This window comes from Squalius cephalus, assembly GCF_949319135.1.
Source record: "Squalius cephalus genome assembly, chromosome: 17".
Taxonomy (NCBI): domain Eukaryota; kingdom Metazoa; phylum Chordata; class Actinopteri; order Cypriniformes; family Leuciscidae; genus Squalius; species Squalius cephalus.
Window position 1 is genome coordinate 25,824,363 of NC_137138.1, and position 25,678 is coordinate 25,850,040.

Consider the following 25,678-nt stretch of genomic DNA (forward strand, 5'->3'; position numbering starts at 1 on the left):
CAAAATTTTAAAGCCATTATTTACTGAGTATCTCCACAGTTCTCAAATCAAACACGGTGCCATTGATGTTAATGAGGTTTGGCCACAAAACATGTTAAAAAATAATTCCAAAGGGTGTTAAATAGCATTAGCACTCCATTTTGCAATCTAAAAGACTTTTGCAGTTAATTTGGCGGAAGGGAAAGATAAGTGAATTTCAGTGCGTTTATCAACTATTATATGGCTTCAGAAGACTTGGAACATAGTGCTACTTTTAGGCCTGGTTTACACCTGGTATTAAGATGCGTTTTGGTCTATAGTATACATTCCCGTTTACACCTGGTGTTTTAATGTATTTTTTGTCCACTTTCAACCACTTCTGTCCTGATTTCTTCAAGGGGAGTGTCTTTGGGCAGGTAAATGTATGGGCGAAGGAAAAGCAAGGAAAAGCAAACAAAGTTCAGAAATTGAAATCAAATGTAAAATAACACTGCATAGTTTTTTTTATATAAAATAAAATATAGATTAATACTTAGTTCCAAAAGTTATTCAGTCAAGATCCGTGAGCGATTTTCTTTTGTTCTTTGATTATCTGTAATGACACAGATGGCAGCAGGAATATTTGGCTGCTGTCACTTTAAGACCGAATGCATGGATCCAATATACTATTACACAAGCAATTTCTTTCTCAACTGTTAAAAATCACTTAAGACCTAACCGACCGTTTACGAGGATATTTTGACATAATTTTGTGTGTATTTGTCCATTCAAGTGCAAGGAGACATAAAAGAGGAATCAATTTAGTATTTGTGCACTATACAAGAGGCGGCTTTCTGTGCGCATGCTCAGGATGTTCCCAGCACAGAAAACTGTGTCTTGTGCTTGAATGGTTTAAAACCACATTAAAATGCGCACACAGGAATCGACAAACAGAATCGAAATTTTTATTTTATAACAAGTATCCGATTCCTGACCTTAAGTATCCGATTCCAGAATTGGAATAGATTTTTGATTCCCAACCCTAGCTCTGATAGCTGCAAAATCTTGCAGAGCGCTGTGAGTGCGTGTTAGAAATCAGGAATGGTGAGAGAACATTGCGCTTGGTTCGTTTTCCATCTTCAAACCAAACTAGTGTCTCCAGCCAACATAGTTTAAATCCCGTCAAGCTAGCAAAGGCAGATTTTGGTAATAATAAATAATTATAAGCATTTTTACCGTAAATTAAACAGGATATTTTTTAACAGTGCTTTAGCGTTTACACTATGAAAGCAATCAAGTCTAATGCATTTTTGAATACCCCTGAAAGTGGACAAATATTACACCCCATTTACACCTGTATTTAGCATCATCCACTTGGGATCCGATCAGCCAAAACGCATCTTAATACCAGGTGTAAACAGGACCATAAGATCTTTTTGGTCCTATTTGGAGCTTGACAGAGTGGTTAAACTGAACGTTTTTCAGAATTCTTCTTTGAGTTCTTCTGAAAAACTAACATCATAAGGGTTTGGATTCGGAACAACATGATGAAGAGTAAATAATGACAAAATTGTAATTTTGGGGTCTACTGTTTCTTTAAGAATACCAGTGATGGCTGGGTGTATATATTAGCTGCAAGTAAATTCAAACAAGCGCACAAGTAGGACTTTCTCTTCATGGTTGGCAGAGTCACCATAGCAGTGAACTTGCCCTTATCTCACCACACCCTTCTGACGCAAACTCTGCTGCTACTTCTCCATAGCCCTCCCCACCCAAAAACACACACACGCACAATAGTCCAAACCTGCTCATTTCTCTACCTCCAGTTCATTTCCTCAAAAAAGAAAGGTCTGTCCTGCATACCAGCAGAAATAAAGTTTCTTCACATGATGAGCCAGTGTGTCAGTGTGTATACCTCAATGTTTCACATCGTCTCAAGCCATTAAATGTCTGTGAAGCAGACAGGCACCGAAGACAGGAAGGAAGAAGTTTCTATCTTTCAGGCAGCTAGTAAGGCAGCTCATCTCTGCTGCAGAGCTGCACCGAGATAGAAAAACAAAGCAAGAAAGGAGATGGTGATGTCAACTTTAAAGGTATAGGGGCAAGCCGCAATTCCCAAAGCACATACCTGAGCAGATAGCCTTCACTTCCCTGGAAGAACGTGGTCGGGAAAGACACATTTTCACCTCGCTCCTTATAATTATGCTACAGTAAAAGGCTAATGCAAATGTCCAGCATTTGCATTTGTTTAGAGGGGGTTACACAAACAAAGGTTCGCAGCTAGTTTTTCAAAATCACCTAATTTTCACATTCTGAGCAATGGCTTGCATCAATAGTCACACACACACACATACATATATTGAGACACACCCTCCCCACCCTGAGCACCCCACCCCCGCTCCCTCTTTTTCACTGCAGACAGTTTGGCAGAACTGCAGGGGTTGCTATGGGGACGGGATTCTTTCCCTGGTTAATGATTGTGCTGCAATGGTAGGGGGTCATTCTGTCACATCGGCTCTAATCTGGGGAGACATGGACAATATCCTTACATTCCCGTACCATACACACAAACACACCCCAGAGCCCCCACTCATCCAAAACCTCACCTCGAACTTGGTTTACTTCTTTTAGGTCTGGGAGCTAAACTGCATAATGCTGCAAGTTCCCTTTAACCTCTTTCTTACAAGTCTTATTTTTCCTTCCAGTCAGTATGCTGGTGTCTCACTTCCTCTGCTCTCTCGGACAACCGAATCCTCAACCGAAAAACGTTCGTTTCTTCCGCCACCAGCAATATAGCCTACACAACCTCTAAAAAAGAAGTCCAGCACAATCTCAAGGCTTTAGCTGAACTTGATCTTGTTTTTATTTAAAAAAGAAATAAAATTAAAATGTATCTTATTTACTTTTAGGGATTACTTTTTCCAGAACGAGTACCAGTACTTTAATTTTTGGTACTTTGCAATATAGAAACTTGTATTTTCATTGCATTTGTAATTTTTACAAATATTGGGTTGAGAGACCAAAAGAATAAGTATTATATTAGATGACTTAATTCGTTTAGTTAAAGTCCAACTGAAATCATAATTGACCCTATTTACTTTGTTAGCGCATATTACTAGTCTTGTGGTGAAAAATTAATCCGTGCAAGTTAATACACAGAAAAAAATAGTTTGCCATCGTAATCTTTAATCAAAGTCTGAAAAGTTACTTCCGGTCTGTAATGGCGTTCCCTCTCTGATGATGTAGGTTTGACGGCTTGGGTTGGGAAACGCTTAACCACTCCCCTCAAACCGTTAGTCTGTTGTGAGCAGAGATGGAGAGGAGGAGCGCTAGAGTAAAACCCTGCCCTCTGTTCAATATTCCTTTTCACTGGGAAATACGTCACAACACTGGAGAAAAGTCGTTTGCAACTTCCGGTTCACGGGGACTTTAACAGATGTACTAATACAACTATCTGTAATACTAGTATCTGTACCAGTTCATCCTTATATAGGCCTGATTTATTAATTCATGTTTCTGGTCATATTTTGAATATGGAAAACTATATGACTGGCGCGGCAGGATTTTGAACCACCTACTGAGTCATAGCTGGCCGTCGTCGGTGTGTGTACATTAAAAACAATGTGTTACAATTTTAAAGAACTGAAATCGTACATATTTCTGATTTGTTTATGTTTCTGTCAATTTACTTTCACACATTAATAGCTTAACTATATTAGATATAATTAAATATACAACTTCGCTGGCTAACAAATGCATAAAAGTCACCAGCTGGACTAGTCTGGCTATCACCAGACCATGCTCAATCTTTTAAGACTGAACATTAGTCTGGGGAGTCAGCTCTGTATTTTCTACTGCACAAGAGGTGTGATCAACAGGCATAGTTCAAATGACTCTGTATGCAATTGGATAATCCTTCAACCAATCAGCGTAACTCCAGGCAGGAAACGTGTCGACAAATGTGTTGGTTTGTAGCATTGATCAGCGGTTTGCAGAAGCAGCAATGGCATCGAGCAATTTTTGCAGGTTGTGCAAAAAAACAAAAAACAAAACATGAAAGTGAGTGGTATTTACACCCACTCGAGTAATTTGTTTGCTAAACTAAATAAGCCATTGAGCATCGTCGAGAGGTTAAACGGAATTGGATTGATGGTCGTGCGAGAGACAGATAAATCAGAGTGTGCGCTTCTCTATCGTCATTGGGTTAAACCCGCCAATAGCGCGCCAGGTGGATAAGCCAGTTTGTGACTGGTTCCCGCAAATTTGTAACCAAAGCAGGATAAATAAATGCACAGGTTTCAATTCCAGCCTGAGCTGCAGGGCGAAATCAAATCGCCTGGCAGATCAGGCTGGGTTTACCCAGTCTACAGCTGGACATACACTAATGCAAATAGATGGTAACAATCGTGACATTAAACATTTGGGTTAGACTTCCATGTGTTTTTGTCACACCGCTTTAACCGCTTGAAGTAACTACTAATGTTAGTGTCCTCTTCGTCTCGATGACAAACATACTGCTGTTCTTTCTCTACTTTTGCTACATCTAGTCAACAAATGAATTGCTTCATAATGGTATGACAACATATACTGTAGTGTACTGTATACCGTTTCATTGACTGTTTTAAATCTACATCTGAGTGTACCACTCTGTGCAGCGAAATCTCATGTGTCAAAACAAACTCCATAAGGCATCAGTGATTTGCCTTTAGAGGTCGCTCTCGTACTGTATGACGACAGCGGACACTTCTCAACCGCTCCAGTAACGGACGCAACATGGAAAAACTATCGCTATAGATTTTTGCCAAAAAACAGATTTATCGTGACAATTAATCGGCAAAACCGCTCAATCGGTCGACCTCTACATAAATGTTAATGTATCTGTTCGAAGCTTATTAATTAAAGCCCAAAGCATACTTTGGTTTTTACACGCACGCTATGGTATATGTACAGTGTGCGAGAAACACATTTAGTCATCAGCACATGAACCTTGAATTTTTAATGCACTAATTAGTTTTAACCAAAAAGGTGGCAAAACTGGCCCAGACCACTGGCACAGTCGGAAAAGAAACAGAGAATACGGATTACTGGAGACGGCAACCGGCAGTAGAAGTTGAAGAGCACTTGTGTTGTGTGAGAGGGTTAAAAGACACTGGCAGCTCTAGTTTAAATGAGTACAAAGACATTTTTCATCACTCAGAACTTTTGGAGAAAAAGACACTGGACAAGGATGAAACTTTCTAAGTGTGCATGTGTTGACGTCCAATCAAATAGCATACAAAAAAGTATACTTTGAAAGGCTGTGCATTAAACTGAGTACTTTGGGCTTAAATGGTACTACATTCATTCAACTTAAAGGGGTGGTTCAGGATTTTGGACATCGGACCTCATTTCCAAGTTAGCCTGGGTGTTATTTATCAGTGGAGACAGTTTTCAAAAATGTTCACCCAGTCCTCCCAGTTGCATAGTTCGCCGGTGCTAGGCTAGCGCGAGTCAACGGTAACTTCTAGCCTGCCATTAAAACAGTTTTACCCACTCCACAGTACACCAAAAACAAATAAATTATAACGCCAGACTATCGATGTAAATGTCTGTTGAGAGAATAATGTTAGAAATAATGTTAATGTCTTTTTCTCCAAAAGTTCTGAGTGATGAAAAATGTCTTTGTACTCGTTTAAACTAGAGCTGCCAGTGTCTTTTAACCCTCTCACACAACACAAGTGCTCTTCAACTTCTATTGCCGGTTGCCGTCTCCAGTAATCTGTATTCTCTGTTTCTTTTCCGACTGTGCCAGTGGTCTGGGCCAGTTGTGCCACCTTTTGGGTTAAAACTAATTAGTCTGGCATTATAATTTATTTGCTTTTGGTGTACTGTGGAGTGGTTAAACTGTTTTAATGGCAGGCTAGCAGTTACCGTTGACTCGCGCTAGCCTAGCACCGGCGAACTATGCAACTGGGAGGACTGGGTGAAAATTTTTGAAAACTGTCTCCACTGATAAATAACACCCAGGCTAATTTGGAAATGAGGTCCGATGTCCAAAATCCTGAACCACCCCTTTAAAGACCCCCTGTGGTGAAAATCAAGTTTTTATTGTTGTTTATATGTCTGTTGTATTTAATATGCTTTCAGACAAACCATGTGCAAATTCATAAGTCAACACCATTGCTGAGTATTTTATCCTTAAAACTGCAGTGAACCAAAGACAGTCTCAAAAACACGGTTTGAAATCGCTGGTGTTTCTTACATCACAAACTACCTTGTAACCAATCATGTCAACGTGCCGGCGGGTTTTGCATATCATCATTACTTTTCTGTGAAGCACGGGAATCTCAAAAGAAGCCATACCGGTATATCTTTCTGCTGATATGAAAAATCATGTACATTTAACAATATAGCAGGTGAATTATGTATATGATGTATATTATTATGTATATGATGTATATTATGATGTTATGATGAACTATATGCCTTTCTCCACTGACATTCTATGATGTTCAAAGTGTTTCTAAGGATGCTGATTTTTAGAAGGCAGACTGAAACTCTGAGACGGCGAACGGGAACATGGTTTGTGTAACATTAGCAACACATTATTAGCCATTTGATAACATAGTCAAAGCAAAAGGCTAGGACTAATTATATTACCGTTATGTGTCCGACGTTGTATAGAGCGATACCTTTGAGCAGAGTTTACTACAGTAACTTGAGTAAAAGTTGAGCGAGTGGATCTCTGATCTGGGTGAGTAAGTGGAGGCGGGGCTAATTTGCATATTTGTGGATTCACATATAATAAATGAAACAAGGGTGTAGTTACATTCAAGCTATTTTAAGGCATGAAGAATTTTTTTTTCACAGGAAAAAAACCTTGAAATGTCATTTTGGTGATCAAATATGAGTTTTAAGGGATAGAATTAATGACTAGGGGGACTTTAATGTTTATGTTCAACCTTTCTTGAAATGTTGAATATTTACTGAAATACAAGCTTTACAATAAAAAGTTTTTCACTTATGACTAATTAAAACTGCAAAAAGTCTATTTATATTATATCAATGATTAACTACTCGTCCATGTATCCACAACAGCAAACCAGTGTGAACAACAGGAAGAACTTCAGATCTGCAGGTGTAATGTTGACCCTAGTCTGCAGGGTGTAAGAATATAAAGGGATTTTACACCTGAATGAGTGTGAGAGTCTTTTATGACCTTGTATTAGTGGATCATAAAATACATGCTGGACTTATCCCACCTGTATCTGTATTCACACACACTGTACTGTACTCAGAATAAGGCCTAAACTGAAGGTGTCAGAAGCTTCAACTTCATATGGGTAACATTCTTGACAATAGAGCGGACAATGGGCTTTTTAAGAGGAGGCAATGATCAACAAAGCATGTGATGTTGAGGCACTACACCATATTGTTGACTTACCTGAAATACCGAATCAAGTTTATACAAAACTGAACACTGACTAATTGGTGTTGCACTTTTAGAGCTAAGCTTTAGGCCAGGTTAAGGGTGTGACCGAATTGCAGTCAAAAACACGAGAGGCGATTTAAGACAGGGAGTGAGAGGAACTGCTAGGCGTGCACCATAGCCGCCCTGCAAAAACACAACCTCAGTCACACCCAGGGCCGACTGCACCCTTCTCCTAAAAATAACTGTGCTCTTGGACCGAGACAGTCCCTAACTGTCTCAACTCCTAAAAACAGATACACTGGCTTGATTAGGCTGCCAATGGATGCCTCAACCTAGAACACCCTCCTGAAACGATGTCACCCAGACAAAACCCAAAGGCTGAGACCTACAGAGGGTTAGATGAGTGTTAAACCACTTTGACCAAAGTTTGTCCACAGATGTTAATGATTACCAGCTGTCTGGCACGCCCAGAGCACTCTCTGTTCCTCCAATGATAACGCCTCAGTCCACTCACCTCCCTGACTCCTTCAGTAACTGCTCCTGCAGGAGACGCTGCTCCAAAGAAATGAGCTCAAGTGCAGAACACATCAACAGAAGATATTAAAGGCAAAAAGTGGTGAACAATTACATTAATGTCTTTTAAACTTACGGGTTGCTCTACAGAGTAGATTCAAATGTGCGATACCTTAACAATGTGTCTTTGTAGAGATGGATCAATATATCGGCAAGACATTTAGGCAAATTGAGATGATCACATCCAATAAGCTAGATGGTTTTTGTTTTTTCTTTTAATAAATGAGACTCTCTACTTGATTCTGATTGGCCAATCACTGCAATTTGCAGTCAAATCATTTGGAATAATGACTGTTGTCCAAGGCATTGCTATATAACTGACCATTAATTTGGGAAACCACTATTACCATTAATTATCTTAACAATGCATCTTTGTGATGGATGCATATATTGGTCAGGCTAATTATTGCAAGATATTTGGACACTTTTAGATGCATATATATATATATATATATATATATATATATATATATATATATATATATATATATATATATATATATAAATAGCATTTAAAAGTGTCCAAATATCTTGCAATAAGTCTAATATATATAATTTCACAGCTCTCTAAAATACTGACCGTTAAAATAATTAATAAACTAACAAAAATTATTAAATAACGACTGTTGTCCGGGCCATCACATATAAATGTTTATTTGGTAAACCATTTTCCAAAATAACCTCTTTGCTGTGTGCTGGGGTGCTAAACATCCTGTTAGGCTGTTATTTTGTGATAGTGACAGGCATTATAGCAGCTCTAGATATCAATATTACCCTTCAAAAGTTCCAGAACATACTTTCGTGCAACAATAACAAATAAACAGACAGTTACAAATGCACACAACAAATGTGACCCCTTCCTTGTCATGGGATGTTCATGACAGTTTTCAGTAGCCTACAGACAGTCCTAGTTGAGTACAAGCTACAGTCTCTTATTAGGCAATGCATTGCCGGCAACACATTAATATTTAGCCCTTTAATAACAGAGAGCGGATGACAAAAGACGATAAAACATAGAATTAGCCAGCAGCAACAACACTTTCTTCATCTCATGCAAATTCAAGGCTGCTGTCCCTTTAAGAAATCAGCTAAGATGGTGTCTCTCCAGCAAGCGGCACTCGGCGCGCTTCCTTCCTGCGTTCACAGCTTTAAAACAGCACTGCAGATAAGACGACCCTGACGGATGTGACACCCTGACTTTCTCACAAGTTGCACAAGTATTTCAAATGCACCAGCATTATCGTTAGGAGGCTTTCGGATAACGGGCTGGCTCAGGCGCATGCACAGGAGTGAAGTAATCACCCAGCAGCTCAGCTATTAAAGGCTCGTTACGGTTAACGGCGAGCAAACCGAAACCGGGTAACTGCTCATAGATGAGGAACTCCCGCAGAATGGAAATAGGACAGCGACTGCCGTCTAAAGCTATCGGCTACGTTGCAAATGAGTCTATAGCGAACGATAAACGGACTTACTTTTTTGTTCCGAGTCTCCGTGTGCATCTCGGTATCTAAGCGGCGGCGGAGGGGTGGAGTGGAGGGGGGGTCGATCGGATCGGGCGGGGTGATATTTGAATTACAGTCGATGTCAGTTTTTCCACCTCAGTATTTGAGGAGAAGGGTGCTCTCTTTGCCTCGGTGGATCACATAAATCATATCCCCGGCGTCGAGAAATAAACCCTCTTTCCGTCGCCCCGGTCGTCTTTCAGTGTGTGTTTGTTGCCGTGTTTCAGGGTTGGGCTCGAGCTGCGAGTCTCTCCTCCGCCTCTCCCTGCTGCTGACCCCACCCTGCGTCCCCACCCCTTCGTTGTGTCAATCACAGCCGCTGTGTGTGTGTGTGTGTGTAGCCAGAACCAGCAGCGGCGCTCAACGCGCCACTGCGATAATAGGACTTCAGAATCATCATCATCATCACACAACCCGTGTCACCTCACCTATTGACGTCGAGTTGCACCGGATGTTTGGAGCTACTTGTGGTCTTTTTGCTAAAGATGATGCCTCATGTGCATTCATTGCTGTGTGGAGGTTTGGAGACAAAATTGCCCCTAAAGTAAGAAAAATCAGACATTTAGGGCCACTGAATGAATTTTAATTTAAATTTGATCTGATTTAGCTTACTTTAGGGACAATTTTGTCCTCAATTAAAATGAATCAGTGTTTTTTCCCCTTTTCTTTCTAAAATGCAGAATAGTGGTAGGATTAGGACTTTAAATATAATTAGCTGTATATAAAATAATCAAATTCTATAGAGCGGTACAGGACTGACATCACTTTGTTGGCCAATTGGCAGTTAGCATCACACTGGTTTCCTCAACAAAATCCCAATAGGATTTTTCCATAGGCTTTTAAATTATCGCCAAAAAAAAAAAAAAAAAAGCTCTGTGACCAACAAAAGTTTATGATATCAAACTTGCACATTTTGTCCATCAAGATAATTTTCACAGATGAACATAACTTGTGAATTTTGAGGCCTAGACGCGGTCACCTGAAGTAAAAAGCTAGGCTATAAACGAACTACACCACAGTCCCACTGTTTCAACCTCACCACCACTAAGCTTCCAACAACTCTTTGTTTTTACCTAAAAAACATTTGTCTAAACCGTTTGAGTAAGAATAGTTTGTAAGAGCACAATTATAAGCACAAGAGGCTGTAAAAGCTGACTGAGTTGACCTTTTCTGGTAGCCTCTGTATTCACATTTAGCCACTTGTTAGCAACCACCATTTTCAAGTCAAGTCACCTTCATTTATACAGCGCTTTTAACAATATTGTTTCAAAGCAGCTTTACTTACAAATTAAAGTATCAGAGATTGTTTTGGCTTTACAGCAGCTCTAGAATAAAGTTATTGTCCAGCTAATGTTAGTTTTGATTGATTCACTTCCATTGCAAAGATCATTAGTTATTAACCTAATAATGTCTAAATATGTTTCAGATAAGAAAACTTTTGGCTTTAAATGAAAATATTGTTTATTTACTATTTATTAAATAGTATTTATTTTTAGGAAATGTATTTGTTTATTTTATATTTTATTCTCACAAAATTTATTTGCAGAGGATTGAGGAGTCTAGTTTATTGGTTATCAACTACGTTTCCCATAATCCTTTCAACCTACACTTCCTGTGATAACCGGAAGTCTCCTTACAACAGGAAACATGAAGCGGTAAGGGACAAATCTAAAAGTGACAGTTCAAAGAGTTTTTAAATAAATTACTCGCAAGTTGCAGGGTTGGTGTAGGGTCAAATATTGTCGGCACTGCCCCATCCTTTAATATCAGCTTCTTAGCGAAGCCTGTATCGAATTGTGAGCGGTTCACAAATCAGACCGGGGGCGGGGGGGCAAGGCGTTATTTTAATGACAGGTCCATGTAATGGGCGAGCGCGAATCTCTCCGTGCTTTTGCACAGTAGAAAGCTCCTGCACCAATCCGAATAGACTTCCACGACTGGCCAATGAAAATGCTACATGAAATCTTGTTGGCTGAGAGTAAACAAAGACGGATATTTATTTCTTTACAATTTAAAATTAATATGAATATAAATAAGCAAGTCTGTCTAAATGCATAATGCAGTTCAAACCCATCTGAACGATTTATCTAAAAACAACACATTAGTCTATATGGCTCTGACTGCAGTGCATACAAGTTCAATGTTAATATGTCATATGTCAAATACTTAAGCTTCATTTAAAAACATTTCAAATGGAACAATGGCAATAATGCAATTTTGTTTCCTATCGAATCAACATGAAATGCAATAGAAGATAAAGTAAGTGATGTACAATAGGCTTATACCATAACACAATAAATGCTCTGCTAGAATCACTGTACATTTATTGGGAGTGTGTTTTTTTTTTTTTTTTTTTTTTTTTTTTTTTTGTCATCCAGTGTTTGTTTGCAGGTCTGATTTTATTTAGGTTTTTTCTTCTTCATGAAAACCCACTTCATAGAGATGCTTGGATGAGCTCTAACGTCATCTGACTGCGGTTAAAAATAAATCATCTGCACCCAACCGTCATATTACAATTATTTTAATTCTCAGTGTTAAAGGCAGGGTAGGTGATTTGCTCTAACTTTTTTTGTTATCCTGGTTGAAAGTTTCTTCACATGTTGAGTCTAAATGTATTTACCCATGTATACACACACACACACACACACATATATATATATATATATATATATATATATATATATATATATATATATATATATATATATATATATATATATATATATATATATATATTAGGGCTGTCAAACGATTAATCGCGATTAATCGCATCCAAAATAAAAGTTTGTGTTTACATAATATATGTGTGTGTATGGAGTATAATTATTTTCTATATATATAAATACACACACATGCATATATATTTAAGAAAAATGTGTTATTTATATATAAAATATTTATATATAATATAAATTATATATAATATAAATATATATACACAGTATAAATATTTCTTAAATATATACATGCATGTGTGTGTATTTATATATAGAAAATAATTATACACCGTACACACACATATATTATGTAAAAACAAACTTTTATTTATAACAAATGCAAAGTCCCTTACTCACCATTGCATTCTTTATGATCTGGTGGGTTGGACAGCACTGACCACCCGCAGAAAACAGCATTGGTATATTTTTATATATAAAGCCATGCTAGGTAAACTTCCAGCTTACCTCTGTACTCTCCTCTGTCTGAACTCTGCAAGTTATCAGCTACGCTCTTCCAAGTGGTTGCTTTTTAATGTTCCCAGGGTTTGGACAGATTTGGAGAAAACTGCATTTTCATACTATGCACCATGGGCATGGAATAATTTGCAGAAAGATCTTAAACTAGAAACGTGTATATCAATTAATACATTTAAGACCATCATAAAAAATGTGGTCAAGGAGACATGTAGTTGTTTTTCTTGAGAGGTCCTTGTATTTAAAAAAAAAAAAAAATTATTATGTTGTGTTTATGTATGGCTGCTACCTTGTATGTAGCACTTGTATATGTTGTTTATGTATGGCTGCTATCTTGGCCAGGTCTCTCTTGTAAAAGAGATTTTTGATCTCAATGAGACTTCCTGGTAAAATAAAGGTAAAATAAATAAATAAAATTTTGGATGCGATTAATCGTTTGACAGCCCTAATATATATATATATATATATATTGTCTGTGGAAGGCGTAGGACCATAAAATGTTTGTCGAATCATTCCATTCGGTCCGAATGCAACGATACAATGTCCTACCTGCCTGTCGACGTATGTATTTTCATAGCTCCACACACTAGCTAAATAGTCTAGATGGAAATAGGGGTCCACGCGCACCCCACGGCTTTTTTTATGCCACCTGATTTTTTCAAATCTTTAAAGTGTCTATTTTCAGAATCTGCCAGGTGCCAAGCTGAAATAATGTCCCAAAGGCTTCATTTTTAACCCTTTGCTGCACCCGACCGGAACCCGAAAAATCAAAAAATTATATAGAAAGTGGCATAACATTTGAAGTAAACAACATACAGACACAAATTAACATATTTTTTCATACAATTCTGACCCCAGGAATTGAATGGAATGGTTATTTTTGACATTTGAAAACATATTGACCCTATTTCTGGACAAAAATAGCAAAAAATGTGTAGAGGATCAACTATATTTTCATTTTCTCAAGCGCATAGGGTGATTTTTTTTTTCACAAACTGTTATTTCTTTATCATTCAAGTGTCTATTTTAAAATTTAATTGGGTACCAAGCTGAAATAATGTCCAAAAATGCTTTATTTTTAACCCTTTGCTGCACCCGACCGGAACCCGAAAAATCAAAAAATTATATAGAAAGTGGCATAACATTTGAAGTAAACAACATACAGACACAAATTAACATATTTTTTCATACAATTCTGACCCCAGGAATTGAATGGAATGGTTATTTTTGACATTTGAAAACATATTGACCCTATTTCTGGACAAAAATAGCAAAAAATGTGTAGAGGATCAACTATATTTTCATTTTCTCAAGCGCATAGGGTGATTTTTTTTTTCACAAACTGTTATTTCTTTATCATTCAAGTGTCTATTTTAAAATTTAATTGGGTACCAAGCTGAAATAATGTCCAAAAATGCTTTATTTTTAACCCTTTGCTGCACCCGACCGGAACCCGAAAAATCAAAAAATTATATAGAAAGTGGCATAACATTTGAAGTAAACAACATACAGACACAAATTAACATATTTTTTCATACAATTCTGACCCCAGGAATTGAATGGAATGGTTATTTTTGACATTTGAAAACATATTGACCCTATTTCTGGACAAAAATAGCAAAAAATGTGTAGAGGATCAACTATATTTTCATTTTCTCAAGCGCATAGGGTGATTTTTTTTTTTTCACAAACTGTTATTTCTTTATCATTCAGGTGTCTATTTTAAAATTAAATTGGGTACCAAGCTGAAATAATGTCCAAAATGCTTTATTTTTAAACCTTTGCACCAAACCCGAAAAATCTAATGTGATATAAAGTGCCATAACTTTTGATGTAAACAACTCACAGAGACAAATGGACACATTTTTCCATACAATTCTGACCCGGGGAAATTGTAATTTGTTATATTTTACAACATCTTGACCATCTATGGTCAAAAACAGCAAAGAAAAAGCTAATTTGACACCATTTTTATTATACTAATAGCAGCCTGAAATGGGGTTTATTTTAACCTTTTACTGCACCTATCCTGAACCTGAAGAAATTAAAAATAGCTTTACTTTTGAAGTAAACAAAACAAAGCAAATTAACATAAAAAGTTTGGGAATGTTGGGGCTTTGCAGTTGGCGGCTGTCGGTTGGTACCTGCAGATCGCCATCTCCCACTGCTTTCTCTTTTGGAACAATTTCAGTACGTATTTGAAACTATAATTAAGATATACCTTTGTAGTCATAACTAAGTCATTTTTCAACAGTTTTTACTATAATCACAGGCTTTCGGAAAGCGAGAAGCTGTCATATCTACACAGTATCCGAGATATGAGACTGTTAAGGAGCCAGTTCACCATACCGCATGATGGATATTTGTGAACAGATTCCATTAACATTAGAGGACTTACCTTTGAATACAATTGGCTATCACCAATACTGCTATAAAAGCTTTACAGGGAAAATAGATTGTTTTACAAGTGCCAAAGGCTTCTACATCTGAAGAATCATCATTGAAAAAGGACTCTTTGCGCCATGTCAAATCTCTGTCAATTCAATCTGAAGGATAGCCTGGAAATCCAGACCTAAATCTAAAAGATTAATGGTCTGGTGTCGACTAATGCAAATCGCCCAGCTCGAGGGGCGGCACCAAGCGTGCATTTGAAAATCTCACTGCACGCAATTGGATAACACTACGACCAATCACAACAATAAACCCCAGCTACCAGCGGAGCTAACTGGTAGATTATACTCTTACCGTATCCGGTCGGCAAAACAGCAAAAACGTCCTTCTTGCAAAGGAACGATTCAAGCGCCGTCTTCTGTTCCTCTTTTAGATAAAAAGCCAAGTCTAACTCGTTCATTGTAGCGGCCAAAGCTGTTTCAAACAACTGGTATTCATCCATAGCCATCTTGCAATGTTTACTAATGACTTCGACGTCACAGCGCTGTCGTCATCTGTTTAGCTCGCCTCTGGCCCGCCTATATCAGATAACCCGATGTGATTGGTGCAGCTCCGATCGAGGGGCATATTTAATGAGCATCATTACTCAACACCAGAGTATCTCGCTGAGCAAATTCAACTTGTGCTCTCGTGAGAACTCTGGATTACCAGGGTATCTGAAGGAGCTCCAAGAAGGTGTTCCTTCTTGTTTCCCAATCATTGCATTTTCTGTGACAAAGCAAAATCCAAGTTCAAGGGCAAGACTGAAGAGCTTACAAAGTTTCAGAGTTGGAAACACAAGGAACCAGCCTGGAAAGTTATTGAACCTAGGGCACAGGAATTAAAGAAATAGGCTCTTTATCGCAAGGTGTAGGACAAGGACCTTTTTGCAATGGAAGCTAAGTATCATCTATCATGCAGAAACAACTTCAACACAGAGTTCCAAACCCATGAGCATGGAAGGGAGAGGGCAGAAAAGGCAGCAGACAACATTGACAGCCTGCAGGCCTAGAAGATAGCAGCACATAAGTCGTATTGTGTGGTAAAGGATTACATTCTTAGGAATGTGATTGAATGCAAAGAGGTTGTCCAGCTAAGACCCAACTTGTACATGAAGACATTGGAAAATCAAGGTTCTCTTTCGAGAACGGTCACTTCATATTGCATAGCTAATACGCAGTGGCAAACTCCTTTCCTCGAGAATATTAAAGCTAATAATTTAAAACGCAGTGCAGCTGCACAGCGAACACATCAGAGCGTCTAGCTCGCCCATTGGCTGTGCTGCAGCAACTGCACAACCTATGGCCAAGCGCCTCTGACGTGATGTACTCTCAGGGAACCGAGGTTACGTTAGTAACCGAGTACGTTCCCTTTCGAGAACGGTCACTTCGTATTACGTAGCTAATACGCAGTAGGGACGCAATGTAAAATGCCGCACTATTAGCAAGTGGCTGCATACAACTGGATCCTAGGGAAGCACCCCGAGGTTCACAGAAACAAGCCATAACAAACCCCAACATAGTGACAGTAACCAGACGTGAGTCGGGTTTCATGAATAAGGGGCTGGAGTATAAGGGTCGCTCCGAACATAAGTCCCAGGACAATTGTGCTAATGGACAGTAATAGGTAGACTAATAAGATTGGACCCTAGCTGGAGTACTGACAATGCAGTGGCCATGAGACCGAGAAGCCTCTGAAACTTCCTGAGGGGCATGCACGCACCTACCCTGAAGGACCCCTTATAGAGAGAGCGCACTCTGGTGTGAGTCGCTCTCTCTCATCATTGTAGAGTCGATAACTGTGCCCATAAAGATTACGTTCTGGCTGGGTAACAGTTTGCTCTTGGAAAAATTGACCCTGAGCCCCAGGCATTCCAAATAGCTGAGGAGCATAGATCTGTCTGTCAATAATTCGGTCTTCGACTGACACATAATGAGCCAATCGTGGAGATAGTTCACCACGCGCACTCCGTTGCCTCAGGGGAGAAAGTGCTGCGTCCATGCACTTTGTCAAAGTACCGGCTGCTAGAGACAGACCGAACGGTATGACCGTGTATTGATAAGCCTACCCCTCGAAGGCGAATCTCAAGAATGGCCTGTGATGGGGCGTTATCTTAATGTGAAAGTAAGCGTCTTTCAGATCCACCGTAAAAAAAAACAATCCCCTGGGCGAACCTGCGCGAGGATTTGTTTGGTAGTTATCATTCTGAACGGCCATCTCATGAGAGCTTTGTTCAGATGTCTCAGATCTAGAATGGGGCGAGTGCCACCGTCCTTTTTTGGTACAAGGAAGTAACGGCTGTAAAAGCCTGACCGGCTCAACGCGGGAGGACTAATTCTATCGCCCTTTTTTCTAGCAGATTTTGCACTTAGGTGAGAAGCACGTGAGCCACGCCGCTTCTCACCGAGGTCTCGATGACCGCCTGAAACCATGGGGGTCTGCGAGGGAATTGGAGCGAGTAACCTCTCTTTATAATGTACAAAACCCATTTTGACACTCCAGGGATGTCTTGTGAACCGCTCTGGATCTCCAGCCAACAGCAGTGGGCGGGCATAGATGGGCGGCAACTGCTTCTTCGAGCAGAGGCAGCTTCTCATAACCTTTTTCTGCTGCGCCGTCAACAGAGGAGAGCGTGGCGGAAGTAAAAGCGCTCGTGTGTGCTGAGTACGGCGCACGCCATGATTTCGTGAGTTCGTCGTGGACCTCAGGGAAAAAAGGCGCCCAGGCAGAAACCATCCATCCAGCCTGCTTCTAAGTGGCTCCTCAGGACGAGGCCCATTCGAGACCGAGGTCTAAAACGGCCGCAGTGAGGATACGCAGAATCTCAGTGTCCGAATTAGCCTAGTTCCGGTAGCAGCAGCGCTAGCACCAGACTGTGAGAAGGCGGGGTCAGCTAGGCCTGTCCACTCTTCCTCAAACGCAGCAATGGAGAGGCTGTCGTCGTGTTTTTCGTGCGATCTGCCGAAGGAGACAAGACCTGTCACTTGAAGGGAGGCATTGGTCTGCCTGAGTGAACAGGACCGGCGAAGTAGAAAGTGAGTGAGAAAGTGAGAAAGCGACAGTGTCGCCGTCTCGAAAGAGAGCTAGCCGCGTCCGCAGTGTTGAGATGGGCAGGCTCTTGCAGTGAGAGCAGCCTGCGGCAGAGAGTGCAGCTTCAGTGTGGGTGGGTCCCAGGCACGTGGCGCACTCCGAGTGCCCATCTTCCTTGTGTATGCATGCTCCGCATGAGGTGCACGAGGGGCGAGGCATTTGAAACAACGTTCGCTAAATTTGACTCTTTTAGAACTGAGTGTCGCAGCAGCGAACACAACAGTAGCAGTAAAAGGATATAGCATTTTTCTCGCCGGATGGCCTCAGGAGAGCAGCGACAGAAGAGAAGCGGCTTCGAGGTGAGTTGAAGGCGCTGTCTGCTGTATGCAAGGCTTGCTCTAGCTGTTATTGCTTGTTTCGACGGCGAAAGCTTCAGAGGAGGTCAGAGTCGTGAAGAGTCGCTGAAGGAGATAAAATCTGCTATTTGGCCAGAATTGGCTTCCTTTATTAGACTAAGGCCACGCCCATTTAGGCGCACTCTTTAGGCGCTTGGCCATAGTTTGTGCAGTTGCTGCAGCACAGCCAATGGGCGAGCTAGACGCTCTGCTGTGTTCGTTTTAAATTATTAGAAATAAATTATCAAAAGAGAAAGCAGTGGGAAATGGCGATCTGCAGGTACCAACCGACAGCCACCAACTGCCAACTGCAAAGCCCCAACATTCCCAAACTTTTTAAGTTAATTTGCTTTGTTTTGTTTACTTCAAAAGTAAAGCTATTTTCAATTTCTTCAGGTTCAGGATAGGTGCAGTAAAAGGTTAAAATAAACCCCATTTCAGGCTGCTATTAGTATAATAAAAATGGTGTCAAATTAGCTTTTTTTTTGCTGTTTTTGACCATAGATGATCAAGATGTTGTAAAATATAACAAATAACAATTTCCCCGGGTCAGAATTGTATGGAAAAATGTGTCCATTTGTCTCTGTGAGTTGTTTACATCAAAAGTTATGGCACTTTATATCACATTAGATTTTTCGGGTTTGGTGCAAAGGTTTAAAAATAAAGCATTTTGGACATTATTTCAGCTTGGTACCCAATTTAATTTTAAAATAGACACCTGAATGATAAAGAAATAACAGTTTGTGAAAAAAAAAATCACCCTATGCGCTTGAGAAAACGAAAATATAGTTGATCCTCTACACATTTTTGGCCATTTTTTGCTATTTTTGTCCAGAAATAGGGTCAATATGTTTTCAAATGTCAAAAATAACCATTTCATTCAATTCCTGGGGTCAGAATTGTATTGGGAAAATATGTTAATTTGTCTCTGTATGTTGTTTACTTCAAATGTTATGCCACTTTCTATATAATTTTTTGATTTTTCGGGTTCCGGTCGGGTGCAGCAAAGGGTTAAAAATAAAGCATTTTGGACATTATTTCAGCTTGGTACCCAATTTAATTTTAAAATAGACACTTGAATGATAAAGAAATAACAGTTTGTGAAAAAAAAAAAAATCACCCTATGCGCTTGAGAAAATGAAATTATAGTTGATCCTCTACACATTTTTGGCCATTTTTTGCTATTTTTGTCCAGAAATAGGGTCAATATGTTTTCAAATGTCAAAAATAACCATTCCATTCAATTCCTGGGGTCAGAATTGTATGAAAAATATGTTAATTTGTGTCTGTATGTTGTTTACTTCAAATGTTATGCCACTTTCTATATAATTTTTTGATTTTTCGGGTTCCGGTCGGGTGCAGCAACGGGTTAAAAATGAAGCCTTTGGGACATTATTTCAGCTTGGCACCTGGCAGATTCTGAAAATAGACACTTTAAAGATTTGAAAAAATCAGGTGGCATAAAAAAAGCCGGGGGGTGCGCGTGGACCCCTATTTCCATCTAGACTAAAACGGTTATAAAGAAAAACATGTCAAAATCTCCCGCTTGGTGATATTCGCTTAAACACCGTTGGTTATGTCTTAAATGAACATAAACATTTAAGACATAAGTCGCATATGTATTAGTATTGGATCCGTGCAGCCGGCCTTAAAGTGACAGCATCCTAATATTCCTGCTGTCATCTGTTAGTTAATGTTAGTTTTCTCATGTCATGACCCCTTTAAATTGTAAAATCAAACACACTTTCGGATTTATCCAATGTCTTAGTGAATTATCATCATTTGTGTAAAATCCAGAGTTTGTGTTCATCCACCGATCCTAAAGGAAAAATGAAGAAGCCTAAATGAATGATGTGAAATTACGGAGCCCTGCATGACATGCGGAAAATATCGTCTACTATCAGCCAATAGTAAATATCTCTCCTTTGCAATGCCAGTAATTTCATGCAGTCATTCTCATTGCTCACTAAAAGTGGCACTAAATAATAAATACAATACAGCTAAATTTCAAACAGTGTATCATTTAGCCTATATCAGCAACCTATTTTGTGATATCATTTAATTTAATAAATATTAAATCTTATGCAATATTACTTTTTGTGAAGCTGCTTTGAAACGATGTGAATTGAGCGCTATAAGAATTAATTTGACTTGACTTCACTTGATATAGACCTAGGTTTATATAGGCTAGCCTATCGTGGCCACAAATTAAGAATTCGTTCTGCAGATTTAGCAGCACGTATATCACACGCCGTTCTGCCTGAAGCGATTGTTTGTACAGAAACTTAATCTAACTTGATTCGTATTAAGTTCGTCAAAATATTATCCAATAGGCTCTATGCACGATCGCTTCCGCATTTTCCGCTATACGGAAGTAAAGACGCTGGCTGAGATTCTACCGGAAATACGTCAACAGCGTTCGTGCAAAGAGCATATTGATCGTTACTGAAATCGCTATGGATCACTTAAAGGGGTCATCGGATGCCCATTTTCCACAAGTTGGTATGATTCTTTAGGGTCTTCATGTAAAGTTTGTAACATACTTTGGTTAAAATTCCTCAATTGTGCTGTAAAACAACACCCTTTTTACCTCCTCAAAACTCTGTTCACAGCGACCCATTTCGGTGCATGTCTCTTTAAATGATAATGAGCAACTGCTCACCCCACTCCTCTCTTCCGTGGGGCGTGTGTCGACACAAGACAAGAAAAGTGCTGCCTTGGCAGAAAGTATACAAATGGCTGAGGGAGGAAATATGCTAATATGAGAAATATGCTAATACGGGACAGTCCTCAACGGTTGTGGGCGGAGCATGAGCAATGTGACATCATATTGCTCAGAAAATCCAAAAGGCTTGATTATTGAGGGTGTTTAGGCTTTTTGAGGACAAAAAATAAAGGAGTTAATGGATTTTTTTCAGTATATGGTGGTTGTGCCCACACACTGCAAAGACACATTTATATGCAAACACCATATAAAAGTGAATTTTGCATCCAATGACTCCTTTAAAATTTCTGTAGTACGGTACGGCCAAAAAGCGTACATAAAGGTGCGCATGCTCATGCCTCAAGCATCTACGCCAATAAGATTGCTGTATTATGAACTAATGAAATTGGTTGTGGGCAGGGCGACACTGGGGTTTACGCAGAAGCTGTGATGTACTATGAAATACAAATGTGCAAAATAATCATACTTCAATTCTTAAACAAAAAAATATTTTGACAAATTGACTAGATGCACTGTCAAATGACAATCGTTTCAAATTAAGTGGTGAAGAAGGTCACGTTAGCTAGGAGCAACTAACCTAGTTAGCTCCTGAGTTATGTGTTGTTGATGAAATATAGGCTAAATTATAATACTACCCGACAAAAGGGATTGACATAGATGTATCTAGAGTTGTATTTTGTTGATTTATATGACAGCACAGGCCGGAAATAATATTAACCTCTGTGTAAATAGGTCATCATACTATTTAGTTATCTATGCTCGTTACTTGGAGCTTGCTAGTTAGCTAAGGTTAACGTTACTACCATCTTACGTTCGATCTCGACAACAATGGGAAAATTATCGTTAGCTAACCAAGAAACTTTCGATTTAAACAGAAATGGGTTAAACCAGGGTTCACCAATCTCGGTCCTGGAGGGCCGCTGTCCTGCAGAGTTTAGCTCCAACCCCAATTAAACACACCTGAACCAGCTAATCAAGGTCTCACTAGGCATACTAGAAATTTTCAAACAGGTGTGTTGGAGCTGGTTGGAGCTAAACTCTGCAGGACAGCGGCCCTCCAGGACCGAGATTGGTGAACCCTGGCTTAAACAGTCAAGAAGTGGATAAAATCACTAACGTTACTTACTGCTTGCGGTAGGGGTTGTAATGGCGATATAGTTGGAATTGCCCCCTTCTTCAGTATCAAACGCTGAGCGAAGCCTGCTTGATATTGTCCCAGGTTAGAAAAACTGTCAGTGGTGAAATGGGCAGAGCAAACTAACAACTTTGAATTTAAATGTTGCGGTATCCTGTTGTAGATAAACATCAACCATGCCTGCTCACAGTTCTGTTCTGTGGGAAGGGTGTGAAAAGTGCTCACATCCCCTGCACAGCCTGGAACATAACATTTATATCCATGATCTGCTATTTTCTCTATTGTCCTTGCTTGCTTCTTCACAATACCTGCACAACTTCTGATGATTCGGTTGTGCAGGTCCATGTTAATACTGCCTGGCCTAGAACATGGGCTGGTATATGCAAATTTTGGGGGCGTAAATATTAATGATCCTGACTGCAATGTCACAGTTGCTGTTATGTTTGGATTTTTCAGCTTTTTTCAGTGGTCTTTTGCAAACACGAGATTTACATATGAAGGAGGAAACAATGGTGTTTGAGGCTCACGGTACGTCAGTTCCATGTACAGAGCTCTTATTATTTAACTATGCCAAGGTAAATACCGTTTTCCATTCTATGGCACCAATATTTAATTTATACATAAAGGCCAAAATTAACGGAATGCATAGCTGATATAAAAAATTGGATGACTAGTAATTCCCTACTTAAATCTGAAATAACAGAAATTCTAATTATTGGACAAAAAACGTCCTCACGTAATAACCTAGAATACTGTCTAACACTTGATGGCTGCTCTGTCAAGTCTTTGGTGTACACTCTACAGATTCTACCTCAAGTCTACAGATTTTTTAGTATCTGTAAAACCGCATTTTTCTATCTTAAAAATATATCTAAATTACGTCATATGCTCTCAATGACAAATGCGGAACAATTAGTTAATGCGTTAATGACATCAAGGCTAGATTATTGTAATGCTCTACTGCAGGGCTGTCAAACTCAGTTCCTGGAGGGCCACAGCCCTGCAGAGTTTAGCTTCAACCCTAATTAAACACACCTGATCAGTTGATCAAGTCCTTCAGGCTTATTTGAAAACTGCAGGTGTGTGTGTGTTGAAGCAGGGTTGGAACAAAACTGTGAAGGGCTGTGGCCCTCCAGGAACTGAGTTTGACACCTGTGCTCTACTGGGTGGTAGGGATGGCTGACGCGAAACAGTCGTTCCGAAGCTTTGCGAGATCCCGAAGCGCAGATGTTTCGAAACACTGATCCGAAGCGTGATTCAAAACACCCATGTCACGTGACTATGGCCAAACGAAGCCTCGAAGTGTTTCACTAAGTGTTTCATCAGGTGTGGTCCGCCGAATCAGCGTTTGATTGACACGGTCGGGAACAGACCACACAATCGCACATCTGTATAAAAGTTAAATCAACGCATATTGACCTCGTGGGTTTTTGTTTGGGAGTTTGATTTTGATTATATTAGCGGATTTTTGATTATATAGTGACATAGTGCGATTTGATGAGTTATAGGCTATTTAGGCTTACATTTAAATTTACACAACACATTGACAGATAGGCTAGAGACAGTAAGAGTATACATATAGTGAAACATTAATAGATACATAGATATAAATATATATAGACAGCTTGATTAATAGATAGATAGATAAATATATAGATAGATAGATTATAGATGCATATATAAATATAAATACATATAGATTATAGATAGATATATAGATAGATAGATTATATCTAGGTACATATCTAGATACATACAGTAGGCCTATCTATAGATACATATCTAGATACATAGATAGATTCATATAGATAGATACATAGATAGATAGATTTGGATAGATAGATAAAATGGAGGCTCCGAGTCCTCAGAAGAGCTGCCGTACATCTGTGGTGTGGGAGCATTTCCGTTTAGAAACCCCAAATAAAGTGAGATGTGTGTATTGTGATCGGCAGCTAGCCTACTGCAACAATCATACATGATGCGCCATTTGAGGAGCACTCATCCTGCCATTTTGCAGGGTGCACAGGATGGTATCATTACCCCTGTACCTAGGCCTGCTACTGACACTGCTGGGCCATCTAAGCAAGGGATACATTGTTTGAAATATAATTATAATTGAAATATAATTACAAACTTTTGGGACACTGTTTAGAAAGTCCATAGCCCTATGCCCTACAATCTAATGTCCCAATCACAACTGCCAATCATGTTAAAAATAGCTTCAATGTGAATATAATATAATATAATATTGTGTGAATGTAGACCTATAAAATGTATAATCGAGACACACAATGCTACGGCTGATGCCACAGTGGAAGTGAAAAAATACATCAACGATGCGTATTTGCCCAGAACTCATGATCCACTAACTTACTGGAAAGAGAGAGCAGTAATCTTTCCTCATTTGTATGTCCTAGCTAAAAAATATATTTGCATGCCAGCAACAAGTGTCCCTTGTGAGAGGATTTTTTCAAAGGCTGGAGAAATTATCTGTAAAAAAAGAAGTAGGCTAAGTCCTTCCACAGCAGAGAAATTAATATTTTTGAATAAAAATCTCTAAAAAAGTGAGACATTGTGGATGATTTCTTATATTAATATTAATTTTGCAGGACCAAAATAACATTATGCACAGTGAGGAGCCTATAGGTTACAAGCTTCAGTATTAGAAAAATACAATAATAAAAAAAAAAACACATTTTTTTAATGGCTCGTCAAGGTTGTTTCAGATCAACACCTGCAAGTGACCACTAGGTGTCACCGTTGAGACGGGTGTCGGATTGATTCGAAGCCTCTGGGTGGTTGCCTTGCACGCTTAACCCTCTGTGTCCTTCATTTCAGAGTCACACTCAAGACCTTCGGGACCAAATGGTCCGGGAGGGTGGGAATAATATTTATAAAAAAAAATCATTTCTTTTTTTTTACTTGTTTTTTATAATATTTTTTCTTTTCTTTTTTGGTGTTTTGAGATAATTTTATGATTTATAATTAATATTTATGCATATATGATTTCTTTTTTTTTTTTTTATTAAAGCTGTATTTCATTTTAGAGTCAAGCCTAGGCCTATGAAGGACTCATGAAATCAATTTTTTAAATGAGATGGGTGCCATCTGATGGATACACTGAGCATTTTTATCACGCAATAGCACATTTTTACCACTAGATGGATTTACAGCTTTCTGTAGAAAGGCTTGCGAATTCTAGTGATTTTTGCACATATTTGCCAATTTTTTTTCAGGTTGTTGATTTTAAAATATAATAACAGATTCTCAAAGACTATTTTTGTCTTTTTTTTTTGTTTGTTTGGTTGGTTTAAATGGTAATTTGAAG

The 25,678-nt window shown here is 39.0% G+C and overlaps 1 protein-coding gene across 1 annotated transcript in view; it reads right to left on the minus strand.

The window, feature by feature from the left end:
* The window catches only part of klf8 (Kruppel like factor 8), a 43,622-nt gene extending 33,763 nt beyond the window's left edge, over window positions 1-9,859 (minus strand). Inside the window, exon 1 of the mRNA XM_079846846.1 lies at window positions 9,415-9,859. Coding sequence (XP_079702972.1) covers window positions 9,415-9,441 — 27 coding nt within the window. The 5' untranslated portion in view covers window positions 9,442-9,859. The remainder of the gene's footprint in view (window positions 1-9,414) is intronic.
* Window positions 9,860-25,678: the final 15,819 nt, after the last annotated feature.